Source organism: Rana temporaria, chromosome 7 (genome assembly GCF_905171775.1).
Source record: "Rana temporaria chromosome 7, aRanTem1.1, whole genome shotgun sequence".
NCBI classification, from domain to species: Eukaryota; Metazoa; Chordata; class Amphibia; order Anura; family Ranidae; genus Rana; species Rana temporaria.
Genome location: NC_053495.1, coordinates 52,035,128 through 52,049,738, shown reverse-complemented (window position 1 = coordinate 52,049,738; position 14,611 = coordinate 52,035,128). Strand labels below are relative to the sequence as shown.

Genomic DNA, 14,611 nt, shown 5'->3' with positions numbered 1-14,611 from the left:
TAGTGTAACTTTGGCGGCGTAAGGGCGCGCAATTCAAATGGATGTGATGGGGCGTGTTTTATGTAAATGCGTCTTGACACGACGTTTTTTTTCAACTGCGCATGCGCCGTCCGTGGGGGTATCCCAGTGTGCATGCTCGAAAATAAACCGGAACAAGCCAATGCTTACGACTGTGACGTCATTCTACGCAAAGCCCTATTCGCGAACGACTTGCGCAAACAACGTAACATTTTCAAATTCGACGCGGGAACGACGGCCATACTTAACATAGGATACGCCTCATATAGCAGGGGTAACTATACGCCGAAAAAAGCCTTACGGAAACGACGTAAAAAAAATGCGCCGGCCGGACGTACGTTTGTGGATCGCCGTATCTAGCTAATTTGCATACTCAACACGGAATTCGACGGAAACGCCACCTAGCGGCCAGCGTAAATATGCACTTACGATTCAACGGCGTACTAAGACGTACGCCTGTCGGATCAAGCCCAGATTCAGTCGTATCTTGTTTTGTGGATACAAAACACAGATACGACGGGCATTTTTAAAAATTACGCGGCGTATCAATAGATACGCCGGCATAATTCGTTTGTGGATCTGGCCCTGTGTGTGTGTGTGTGTGTGTATGTGTATGTATGTATATATGTATAGAGAGACAGAGCGAGAGAGAATATTTAATATTTGCAATTATATATCAATATTTTCATTATAGTGGTGGTACGATTGTCTGAACCCTAAATACAATGTTTAACAACGAGTAAAAAGCTGCATGGGTACAGATACCTGGATAGCTATAGTCCAGCCAGAAGTACACTTTACATATGCCAAATATTGCTTAATCTTTCTATATATCGACTACATTTTGTAGGTATTTTGTCTTTGTACAAGGCATTAAATCTGCAAACAATGTCTAGCCAGGCTATTTTTGTGCTCTGCACAGAATAGCCACGCCATTCTGCTTACTATATTTAGCTGAAAAATATGATGTCATTTTGCCCGCAGTAGTCAGCCTCCTGATGGTTTTTACCTTAGAGCATGTTCCAAAGCACACTTTAGAGTCCCAAGCACTGCCTGATGCCTGTAAACGATCTCCAAATAAAAGCTCATCTTACACACGTGTGATGGTAGAAAAACAGTGGACCAGCAGGAGCTGTAAGGAGTAAGGGGCTGCAGTAATAGAGATGGCTGGCATGGAATAACAATGAAGGAGATATTTCCTTTATAGAAGAAGTGCAGCTATAAATAGAATGACCAGGGACAGAGACAAAATCCTGCAGCATTATCCTTTCTGCTCTGTCAGCTCTGCTTTCTTTTTGCAGCCAGTGTGCAATGCTGTGCTGTCCCCTAGTCATATTGGTAGCATTTACACTGTGTTCTAGTCAGTTAAGGTGGTTAAGGCAGATAGAGGACAACGTTTGGTTGACAACTATGAATCTAGATAAAACAGGGCCTACTTCAATATGTACTGTGTAATTATTGTACAAAGGCTTCTATGTCTATTTAACACGTAGTACTCGATCATTTGAACAGTAGATTTATTTGACAGTTTTCCAGGAGAGGAAAGTGATGGCTGCATGTTGTTTCATAGGGTGGGTTTCCTGATGGTAACAACAGTGGACCCACGGAAGACTTGTGATAAGGTGACTATGTAGGAGCACAACAGAGACCTTCAGTCACCCTTTAACAGGAAGGTTCTGAACAAGGGCTTTCATTGCATGATAATCAGATATTATTTTAGTAAAATCTGCAGATTTAAACAATATTGAAAATGACTTCTGAAATGACAGTAACGTTAGTACTAAAGGTTCAGTGTTTTTACTACGCATACATCCCTCTTGTCTCTGTTAATCACTTGCCAATTAACCACTTGCCACCATCGCCCCACAGCACTTTATGAGGATCTAAATGCTGAGAGGGGGAGGCGGGCTTTCTGATCGCGTGACCACTGTGATTGGCTGTCACAGTGCTCACATCATCACAAATACGCATTGGGAGCTGCCAGTAACAGCTTAGTTACTGGCATGGATGGAAAGCCCACCTGCCCAGCTGCTGCATGTACACTGGTAGGAACAGATTCATGATTTGCGGCTATACCACTAAACACATTTTCTTCCTGTATATAGCACAGCGCCCAGCTTCTACAAACCTCCAGTCAGGGAGTGCACACTCTCAAAGTAAAAAAAAAAAAGCTCCTGGTTCTCTCCTCCTCCAGCCTTGATCTCTCCTTGGAGTCTAATAATTCCTAGTGCTGACACACATGTGTACCAATGCTGTGAAATCCTCATTTCTATTCCCTTGGGTAGCCTGTGCATGTCCAGCAGGTATACTCCCAGATGGCAAGGATAACTTGCCACAAATTTGTGGCAGTGTTGAATTGTAAGTGTGTTAACTTGCTTCACATTTTCAGTGGCAAGTTGTACACTTGCAGAGCACTTAAAGTGGAGTTCCACCCATTTTTTTATGTTTGTCTGTGCTGCATGCTCTAATCTCATAGTGTTCAGAATGGACAATTTTTATTTAATTTGTTGCTTGTAAATACCTTTATTTTGTAATCCTTCATTACTTCCTCCTCCTTATTAACCTAGGCTATTTGCAAGGGTTTCTGGGATAGGCATCATGTTTCCCAGTAGTCCTTGCAAACCTGACTGAAACCTATTACATTTCTTGTGCACTGAGCATGTGCGAGATATGCAAAGCTGAAATCCAGGAAGTCATACAGTCTGGCTTCATGATGCCCACACTTAAGATGGCCACGGTCTATTTCTAGATTATAAACTATCTAAATGCTGTAACAACCTAACAAAACGGACCTTAGTTTACAGACTAACTTTACTAGAATACATTAAGCTTGTGTATTACAGGGGTATTTATATTTAAAAAGTGAAATTGTGGGTGGAACTCCCCTTTAAAGCACAAGTTCTAGTTGACACTTTTCCAATTTGTAGCAAATTTGTATGACAAGTCTCTAGCAAGAGCAAAGTTGCAGTGGTGAGTCTACAGCATGAGCTCTGCAAGTCTACCGCATTAAAATTCAGCCACAGTGGCCCCTGTGGTGGGATAGCTATTGCACTGCATAACTGAACCATAACTTGCAGAATGTTTGCATAGAAAGTTGATTTGGTGTCATGCCATGCGGATTTTCTGCAATTGTGCAATAAACTTGTGAAGCCTGGCAAGTCTAGCAATAGCTTAGCAAGTAATTTTCCAACTTGCAGCACAATTGTTTGATATCTGGGCTGGGAGTGCGTATGTCTCCTAATGTCCCGTACACACGTGCAGGATTTCCGACGGGAAAAGTTCCCAACGGAAATCCTGAGGGGAAAGCCGAGAACCTGCTCGGGCAGTCTTCCCCCCCCACACACGACCAGTTTTCCAGAGAAATCGGGAAAATCGGCCGTGTGTACGAGGCTTTAGAACTAAATCCCACCTTGTGGTCTAAAAATTCCTAGAGCTGTATGGCGCCCGCTTAAAGGGCTATGGGGGCATGCGCACGCCACCAGACCCCAGAGCTGATGCGCATGGCCGGCGGCCGCAATGTCCGCCGGCCACCCGCGATCGCTCCACAGAGAGCCAGAACGGGGATCTGTGTATGTAAACAGACAGATCCACATTCTGACAAGAAGTAGAGAAGTAGAGAGAGATCTCTACTTACATAGACTTTTAAAAAATATGGAGATTGCCATTGCTGACTTCCTCCTAAACAGGCTAGTTTTCTGTATAATAATAAATAATAATAATAATCTGATGTTCCTAGTGATCAGGAACAGCGATCTGTATAGTAATAAGTAACTACATTTAGCTCTGATTGCTGTATAAATGTCAATGGTCCCAAAAAAAGTGTCAAAAGTGTCCGATCTGTCCGCCGCCATGTCGCAGTCCTGCTAAAAATCGCAGATCATTGCCATTACTAAAATGAATAAATAATAATAATGCCATAAATCTATCCCCTATTTTGTAGACGCTTTAACCTTTGGGTAAAACCTTTGGGTATAACCTTTAAGTAAAATATATTGTTATTTGTTTTCAAACTTGTCAGTCTTTTTTGTTTATAGTGCAAAAACAAAAAACGCCAAAGGTGATCAAATATCATCAAAAGAAAGCTCTATTTGTATGAAAAAAAGGACATCAATTTTGTTTGGGTACAGTGTTGCACGACCACAAAATTGTCAGTTAAAGCAACGCAGTGCTGTATCGCAAACAAATGGCCTGGTCATTAACCACTTCCCACCCAGCCACTGCACATATACGGGCAGGTGGGCACTCCCTCCATCTGAGTGGACGTTCAGGAACGTCCCCCAGAAGTGGGGGGATCGCCCGCGCAGAACCACCCTTAAAATAGAAGTTAATGCCCATGATGGGGACACGTGGGTAAAAAGAAATAAAACAAATGCAGAAACAGCAGAAAAGCACATAATGTGAGTAATGCTGCATTCGTCATAATTTAAAAAAAAAAAACTCTTTATTATCATTTAAAGCTTATATGGGATGCATGGCTCCCAACTGTCCCTGTTTTCAAGGGACTGTCCCTGATTTCGAGAAATGTCCCTCTGTCCCTCATTCCTCCTCATTTGTCCCTCATTTTGGGTCTGATCCATATAGATGTATATAAAATGCACTTTTTATCTATCAAAAATTGTTTTCCAGCGCTAAACCTTTCATCTGATTTCTAAATTGCTGCATTTGTAAATTCCAAAAGCCAATATAAAGGAATAGTAGTGGTAAAAAAAAAAAAACACTTGTGGGTTTTAACCTATCTTGTTTTTTGTACAATTCTCCTTTAAGGGGGCGTGGCAAGGGGTGTGTCCTATGTCTGCATACTTTTGCTGATAGGTGTTCCTCATTCCCATCTCAAAAAATTGGGAGGTATGGTGATGTTAGTACTTGGGTTTACATAGACTTTTAAAAAATATGGAGATTGCCATTGCTGACTTCCTCCTAAACAGGCTAGTTTTCTGGCAGTCTCTGGCCTCAATACTTTTTGAACCAGGACAAGCATGCAACTAACATTTTCAAAAGAAAAGTTCAAAATGACAGTTTGTGGATTTTCTCAGTATATTTTTCTTTTACACAACACATATTTCTCAGTTTAGCAATTAGAATCTCATGCCGACATCATGCTATAGAACGCACTGCACAATTTACATCTGGAACATTACTGTCTGCCTTTATGGTAGAGCATGCTGTGCTTTGTAGTTCGTCACGCTTGCAGCATTTTGTGGTCTGCCCACTGCAGACACTTCACTAACAATAACATATGTGTTTACAAAGATTACTAGTCCTATTCAATGGCCCTCCTCCCCCAGTGAAATCCTTCTCCCCAATATACAACTATTGTATTCCAAAATAAAGATTTGTCCCTTAATTTGTATGGTCTTGCTGCATCATCCCAACAAACTGTCCTTTCTGTGTTCCAAAACACACTCAGCCTCACTTCTCTCTGCTAGTGCAAATGTATTCTTTCACAGGATAGGAAGTTTTTAAAATTCCTTAGAGATAAACTATAAACATGATTTCATCATGCACATACTCAAATGTTACATTGAGCGTGACTGATCCTCTTTTGTGTACAATAATCACATTTGTGTAGCACTCATCTGTGACTTGTTGACAGATGTGTATTTATACATATCAGATTCATGTATGTAGACTAGATATAGACCCAGACATGAATAGAATGCGTCTTCATGAGCTGTTAAGATAATTCAACTTCTGCTATTCATTTGCAGCAGACTCTAGTGCAGATTTCTTTTTCTTCCCAGTATAAAGTGCTGTTTCCAGTTCAGGACTATTGTAGTTTCCTGTTCCTTCACTGGGAAAACACAAGGCAAAGCAATGGGCAGCAAATGAGAGCAGTTTAATCCTGTGTCCCTCCTCCTGCTCTCCCCCCCCCCATCCCAGCTCTCCAGCCATCCCCCCATCCTCCCCTGGAGTGGAAGGGTGGACCTCTCGGCTGATTCTTCCGGATCACCACAAAAGCAGCAAGAGGAGGGTCAGGGGGGCACAGGATGTTGGGGTCCCAGCCGTGTTGATATGACACTGTCACCTTGTACTGTCCCTTCACCAAGCCATGTGGTGCCTGCAGTGCAACTCCGAGAGGACCCAGTCTCTGCTGGAGCTTGAACTGGACAGCTGGTAATACAGTGTTTTTATATATAGATACAAAGACACACAACTAGGACCCTCATATAATGAGTGTTATGCATGCCACACACAGTGTATAGTCTGTCGATACAGTAAGCATTTTTTTTTTAAATGTTCTAACATTTTCATTCACTAGTTGTACACGACTGCAAGCATTAGCATTGAGGAGAAAAAAATACATTAACAACTCCGCTATACAATATAGACCGTTTTAAATCCATTCCTAACAGTATATGCAACAATCCTGCTCTGGAAAAATAAGGTTTATATACAAGAACAAGTATACAGCACATAACAGTATACAGTGATAATGTTCTGCATCAACCACAGTACTTTGTAATAAACATAACTTGACACGATTGTAGCCGTATTAGTGCAATTGTGACAGACTGCTTAGACCTTGAAGAAGGGGACATTCCCCGAAAGCTTGTCCTGAAAAATTGTATGTTGGTGCAAATAAAAAAAAGTATCACGGACAGTACTCAATTTTCTATAATAAACATAAAAAAGTGGAGATCGGGAACATGTGCCCCAGGGGTACTTCTGCTTGTCAGTTTTAGAGAGTAAAGTTTTAACAAACTAAAAATAATAGTAACAGCATATTTGACTAAAAGTATTTGTTTAACACAAAAGGCAATGTTTGGAAAATATTTGTGTGTTATTTTTCTCGCCTTGGCAATTTTGTTGCTTTCAACCACAAACATTTATTTGTTCAAAGCAACTAAATGGGAATTAGTCGAAAAATGTCTTTGTGAGGAGGTTTTGATCATTTTCCACCTCATTTACCATCATTTTGCTGCTGCGAAGAAGAATACAATTGTGACCTGAAAACTTTTTAGAAGAGCCCAAATAATATGTCCTGCTTTAGGGGGGTCAGTGCAAAATGTACTGATGTCAAAGGGGGCTTTTCAATTTGAACTACCGGTAATTACTACTGCAAAGGGGTATTTTATCTGATAATGTTGAGAAACACTAGTAAGGACAATGGCAAAATTAAACTTGCTGCATTTGTGTCCATACACACACTGACGACTAGAGCTGGCCATACATTATACAATTTTCTTGTACAATTTTTCTTTAGATTTACCAAAACCCTATAATATAAGGTCAAACCTAAACACTTTCAATGTGTATGCATGGAGACAGGCCCTTGCACTACATAGTTGAAGGCAAATCTAAAGAAAACTGAATAAGGAATAAGTATAATGTATGGCTAGCACATTTGTTACCTATGGCAACTACGTAGAAAACTTATACTTTTTAGGATGTACCCACACAGACAATTTTAAACGTACCCTGGGCCTGGCATGCAGTCAGCACCTTCTCAGTTTTCTCACTTGTGCTGTCATGTAGGGGTAATGGGATCTGCATATTCCTTTTGTAGGTGTCAACTTGCTTGGTAAGTTGAACTTTAGTGGTGGTTTAGCTGTGGATTGGGGAGGTTGGCATCACGAGAAAGGGAGGTGCGCACTGCTTATGGTTCCTCTCATAAAGTGTTTAACGCTAGTGATTCGTGTCTTGTTGCTCACACTTACCTCTACTCTCTAGTTGGGGTAGCAGAAGGTGGGCTCCGTACTGGACCAGCTGGCAGAATAAGCAGGACTGTACAGACCCCAATCCCATAATTTCCAAATAAAAAGAAGAGGAAGGTCAGAAGACAAATGCGATACAAAACTGTAGCATGTAAACACAAGGCCAAACCAGTACAAGCTGGCTGATGCTAAAATGATCCAAAATAGGTAAAGCAGGGGTGCCCAACCATTGGCCCGGGGGCCACATGTGACCCGCGGAGCCCTCTGATGTGGCCCACGACCTCCTGCTCTGGGATGGAATAGAATAGAATACTGTTATTAAAGGTCAGTTTATTACTAAAATCACAATGTATATATGGGCATATCTCTTCTGCTGTGGTTACTGGGCTGCTTTCAAACTGATCCACAGGTGCAGAGCAGTTTACTTGCACTAAGCCATAGACTTCTGTTACCTGCGAGTTTGGTGCACTTTCTGAAAGTGCACCAAACCTGCACATATATAATAGAAGTCTATTGCAAAGTGCAGGAAAGCCAAAGGTACGCCTCATTGCACCCACGATGCGGGTAAACCGCAGCGCATCAGTGTAAAAGCAGCCTTGGGGCCCCTTTCACACGGTCGGTCCGACAGTCGGACCAATTTGACCCTCCATTCACCTCTAAGTAGTGGCAGACATAAACCAACTTGTATCCTACCTCCAATCCGATCTGCTAAAAAGTATAGTGGGTTGTGTCCTTGTTTGCTGTGCATATGCAGAGCAGACACGGACATGCCATCCACCCACTTCACTCATTGTGGCCTGCCAACGGTTACCGAGTCACTTAAAGGGGTTGTAAAGGAACGTTTTGTTTTTCATAATAAGCATCCTTTACCTGCAGACATTCCTCTTTTCACTTCCTCATTGTTCGTTTTTGCTCAGAAGTTGCTCTATTTCTTCTCTGTTCTGTTCACTTCCTGCTTGTTTGATTTTACTGACCACCGTGATGGGAGGCTTTACTGCGGTGGTCAGTAACGTGCTCACCCCCTCCTGGGAACTACATCTGTGTGGCAGGATGCTCTCCACGTGTTAGAGACTTCAAGGAGGTGTGAATTACTGGGCGTGCCGCAATTCATACTGGGAAATGTAGTTCTTACATGAACGAGCGATGCAAACCAGGAAGTGAATGAGAGAACAGAAACTAGAATGCCGGAGGTGATATCTATATCACCTCCGGCATTCTATGAAGGAACTTAATAGGTATCTACTCGTTTTTTAACAGAATCATTACACTATTCTGTCTGTCTACCTTGCAGACATTAATTTTAGGCCCAAATTTTTTTTTCCTTTAGTGACCCTTTAAGTGGCCCTTGCTCTTCAAAAGGTTGGGCACCCCTGAGGTAAAGGATTAGGATCAGGGGCTGTAAATCCTTTAGCTATTTCATGACTGTCAACTTTGATAGACTTTTTAGTAATCTGTTAACCTGCCTGGCGGTCTTCCCGAGTCTGACACGGGGTTAGATTTTCCTGCTGCGAGCGGAAACCCCGAGTCAGACTCGGGCTTGCCTCGCTAGATCCACAGGCACAAGTTACTTACCTTGTCCCTGGATCCAGCAATGCCACCGCGCTGTGTGAGCGAGTGGGTCCTCGCTCGATTCACACAGTGCCTCCGTGTGACGCCGATCTCCGTTCCCTGCGACGTTACGACGCACGGGGACGGAGAACGGCGCCAAATTCAAAAAAGTAAACAAACACCTTACATACAGTATACTGTAATCTTATAGATTACAGTACTGTATGTAAAAAAAACACACCCCCCCTGTCCCTAGTGGTCTGTCCTGTGTCATGCATGTCATTTTATATAATAAAAACGTTTCTTTCTCCCTGCAAACTGTAGATTGTCCATAGCAACCAAAAGTGTCCCTTTATGTCAAAAATAGTTTTAGATCAGCTAAAAAACAGCGATAATAAATTATAATCACTTGCAGAATTGTGCGTTAGCGATTTGTGGGGAAATTCGTCATAAAAAAAAAAAAATAATGACAGCAACAATTCTGCAACTGAGCAAATTTCAGTGATTTTGATTTGATTACATTATTGAATAATTTTTATTATAATTATATTATTATTTGTTATAATTATTTATAATTATTTATTATATTATAATTTATAATTTTGTTTTTAAAAAAATGTCATACCCGGGATGCCTATTAGAAGCTTGTTTGGTCAGATTTAAGTGAGTTATTTCTAAAAATTACAGACCTACAATATAAAACGCCAAATTTCCTTGCAAATAATGGTACCGCTTTTAGCATGTTTTTTCTGACAGAATCATACCGCCAGGGAGGTTAAAGCAGTATCTTGCTCACCTCACCATTATTATGTACATTTGTTGCCAGACCCACAGATCAAATCTTTCCACCTTGTTCAGTAAGTTAGTACACACAACAGTGATGCACACGTGTCATAACCCCAAACATCCAGACAGGCCTCAATGAAATTGTTGCTATGTGTTATTATATGGTACACACCAACTTTGCTCAATTCACTGCTTAATTGAATATGTGTGTATTGTATTGAATAGTATAACTGTCTATTTATTATCTTGAAGGACGTTACATTTTAGTGAAAAAATATATATATATATATCAATTTGCAAACCTGGATACAAAACTGAATGGACAACCCAGTTGTAATTATTGACTGTGTGTTCTTATCCTGTGTTTTTTCCCTAAATTTTTGTCTGCATTGTCTGCGACTATCATGTTACTTTGCTCACATTGCTGAGTTTAATTGAGTGGTGTCATTTCCCGTCACATGCTACATTGTTTTACTATTGTTCTAGCTGCCATGCTGTAGAGTTCCTTGAAAAAATAAAATGTACAATGGACGTTTAAAAGTGCCCACACTAACCTAAATGACTGCCTGCTGAGGATCAGGCAAAAATGTAGTGTTAGTCTTTCTTAACCTTTTTAACATGGAGGAAAGCCTAAAGTTACTTTCAGGTTTCAGGGAACCTCTGCCAGTAGTCACAATATTTACAGCTCACAGTACATTAGCCTGGTGGTCCATGGGAAGAATGCTTCTTATGTTACTGGTCAGTAGAAAGAATGCGCCTCTTACAGATGACTTAAAAGATCATTGTTAGTAGTTATATATCTGAAGCCCTGTACACACGGCACAGATTCTCGTCAGGAAAAAAACCTTGTTTTTCCTGACAAGATTCTCTTGCCGGCCAAGTGTACAGACGTACTATTCAAAAGAATCGCCGTTCTTTTGAATGGCACGAACGCAGTGACATCATCGACTACGACGAGCATTCGCTCTTCACATTCGATGCAGTCGCCGCCATCTTGCTTCACCCTACCTATGCCTTGGAAGCTACCGCTCATGCGTCAAAGTCATTTCGAGCATGCGCAGGTTTCCACAGCGACAGGTAAGTATACAGACGCTCGGGTTTCTCGGCAGGAAAACACGATGAGAAAATAGAGAGCAGGTTCTCTATTTTTCTCGTCTAGATTCTGGGCAGTTTTCTTGACGAGAAAGCCTCGTACACACGCACGGTATACACGGCAAGAAAGCTCTGATAGCAGTTTTCTTGCTGTTTCTTGCCGAGAAAACCGTGCGTGTGTACGAGGCTTTAGAGGCAGAAACTGCTCATTGCTGAAGGAACCCCTAGCAACTTCTAGAGGAACTAGGATTTAAGGGTTACCCAGAGTTCGGGTTGAGAAAGACTTGCCTAATGGGGTTACCTCATACAATCCCACGGGACCATTCTAAGCTGGGAAAGTGATTGGGCATTTACTTAGTCCAATTGCTTTTGTTTGCCTCCAGATAAACTGTTGCATGGGCAATCTGCTTTTCAGTAGGGTCACACTTTGCATAACCTAAACAGAAATGTTTATGTGACCCCAGAATGTTTGTCTATTTGCTACTTGCCCCAATGAGCATGGTGTCAAGGATACCTCATAGACATTGGGTCCCTGCCTAAACCTTTAATCAAATAGTAATGCGTTCTCACTGCTATATCCATTTTAAACTGATTAAAGATGACAAATTAATTTTTTGTTGTTCTTACCCTTTACAATGTCACCTGTATGAGATTGCGAGAGATGGTCTCAGAATGCAGAGATGGTCAACGTTATTACTTATTCAAAATATGCTATTCTAGTTACCAATTCCTGTCAGAAAAACTCTATTTTCCAACATGTTGGCAATTCGAAGCAAGATGTTGTTACTCCCTCTTGTTTATTTTATTGTCATTTTGCCCTTTCAGGTCACCACCCACCCACTGTACTCCTCAACTATTCTCACTCACCACCGCCTCTCACCTGTCAGGTGATGTCAGAATTTGCACAGCGTTAACTTCTTCCTCCTTATCAGTAGACAGTGTTTGGCCAGACTATTGACCAAAGTGACCGTCTTGAAGCAGATTGGTGACAAAGCTTTGTGTTGTCATTTTCCGATTACATTAGGTTTTACTTTCACCTAATTACTCCTAGAAAGTATTATGCATGAGCGCTATGATCCTAAGAGCTTTTGCTGGGCTATTGTTCTGCTTTGTGTGTATGTTTCAAGAATTGAGGACCATTTGTTGACCCCTTGTTTAGCCATTAAAGAATGAATGCCATGAGTGTCAGTGAATATGTATAACATCACGTTCAAATATATCAAACTGTTATTATGTCCAAAATTTTACAAGCATTGAATAAGTGGGACTTTATAGGTTTATATCTCTCAAAAAGATATGCATAAAACACTTTAAAATCAAATTATTTTATTAATACATAACCAACATAAACATGTTTAAAAAGCATATATATGTAAACTCATATTACATATATAGCTCTCTCTCTCTAAAGCACCTCCTATTGTCCCATTTTTTATATAGCATATGACACTTCAAACCAAAGGACAGTGTCCTAAAACCATCAAGAACATCAGAGATAGAATACCCAGAACATCTATATACAGTATCACACATCTGTATATATATGAAAAGTGGATGAGGCATCTCTCAACATGTTTCACTTGTCACTTCCTCAGGAGTGGCTCATCAACACATGGGGAACACACTCGCCCCAAAACAAGGGTCACAATGGCCAGCAGCAGGGCAGACATCACAAGTGCAAGCACAAATCCTTAAAGGGGTTGTAAAGGTACAATTTTTTTTCCTAAATAGCTTCCTTTACCTTAGTGCAGTCCTCCTTCACTTACCTCATCCTTCCATTTTGCTTTGAAAATGTCCTTATTTCTTCTGAGAAATCCTCACTTCCTGTTCTTCTGTCTGTAACTCCACACAGTAATGCAAGGCTTTCTCCTTGGTGTGGAGTGTCGTGCTCGCCCCCTCCATTGGACTACAGGAGAGTCAGGACGCTCTCTACGATGCAGGTAGAGAAAGGAGCTGTGTGTTAGTGGGCGTCCTATTTAGGTACCTTTAAGAATGTATGTGTGCCTTCACAGTGTAGGTAGATGTATTGTCCAAAACACCAGAGTCTCAGTTCAGCAGATGAACCAAAGTCTGGTGCTCTATTGAGTGCTGGAGGGGCAGAGCACAGAGCGGTGACTGACAGCCATCACTCTTTGCTCAGAGTGTACTAAGAACTGAGCGATCGGGGGCTTTTGATCGCTCATTTTTTTGTGTAGAGCCAACAGGGGACGACTGCAGCATCAGATCGATGCTGCCTCCACATAGGTGAGCATGGTTGTTTGTTTATTTTTCTTATCCCGCACTCTTAATTTTTTGTTTTTAGTTCAGGACCATTTTAAATATTATTACAAATCAGTTTCAGTTTTTATTTGTATTCTGGTCAGCAAGTTGGTTGAAATATGTCTTTTGATTACTGCCACAACAATCTGCTTTTGTGCATATATATTTTGGTTTGTGGGTTTTCAGTGAATACAGCATGTAATATCCTCTGTGATTACAGCAAAAAAATCCAGCTACATGGGTATAACACAATGCAAAATCCCATTTCTTATAGACCACAGGCTACATCTGTATTTTTAGAAATAGTTACAATGTCTGTGGTTTGGATATGCCTGGGAGAGCTGATGTAATACACCAACGTGCTATAGAAGCCTGACTGGTTATAATATCCCGTTAATTTAAAATATCTTAAAATTCCCTGTAGGCGATATATATAAATTACAGTATGTGGCAAATTAGTAGATCTTTCATACAAAGCAGTTCTGACTCTCATGAGGGGTTAGCAGAGCCTATTGTGTTACTTTACCCACACCTAAAAGAACTAGCGAGAAATTACTTTTTATTACTTCCACACCCATCACAAGGGAACTAATGAGGCTACCATTACTGCCATCCTACTGAAATTGGTAGCTGGCTGTGTCTTAGGGCTTATTCACATGGGTGTCTAAAGTGCTACATGTAGATGTGTACAGCCATTTTCATACTCATAAAACGCATTTAGCGGCGTATGAAAAAGCGGCTGCGGCAAAGGCCATACGCTTTTTTTCAGATTTTGCGCATGCGCTAGAAGAATTGTACGCTCTAAAGCTGCACTTGTCTAAACACAAGTACTTTAGGTGTGTATTGTCTGCAGGATGTTTTCCTGGTTGTGTACTGTGCAGAAAATATACCCGTGTGAATGAGTCCTTGTATGCATCTAAGCAAGTTATTTAGGTGCATATTTTGCACAAAAAACTGTTGTTAAAAAACTGAATACACATCAATAACACCTATTACATCAACCTGATCTCTATTACACTTATATTTCAAAAAAATAAAAAAAACTGTTCCCTAAGGTACACTAGCAGCTCCTAAACTTCAGTTTTTGCCAATGCTTCTAAACTCAACTTTATAAAATCCTGTGTGTCCATGTACACATAGGGCCAGATTCACGTAGATGAGCGGCGGCGTAACGTATCGTAGATACGTTACACCGCCGCAATTTTTCATCGCAAGTGCCTGATTCACCAAGCACTTGCGATGAAAACCTACGC

General features: G+C 41.0%; 1 protein-coding gene across 12 annotated transcripts in view; it reads left to right on the top strand.

The window, feature by feature from the left end:
• Positions 1 to 14,611, top strand: part of IQSEC1 (IQ motif and Sec7 domain ArfGEF 1) — a 439,647-nt gene that overhangs the window by 264,556 nt on the left and 160,480 nt on the right. Inside the window, exon 1 of one of the 12 annotated variants that reach the window (XM_040359361.1) lies at positions 5,930 to 6,132. The exons of 10 other annotated variants lie outside the window; for them this stretch is intronic. In XM_040359361.1, the coding sequence (XP_040215295.1) occupies positions 6,068 to 6,132 (65 nt within the window). In that variant the 5' untranslated portion in view covers positions 5,930 to 6,067. Of the gene's footprint in view, positions 1 to 5,929; positions 6,133 to 14,611 lie in introns of those variants that run through there. One more of the 12 variants, XM_040359363.1, reaches the window with a different exon arrangement.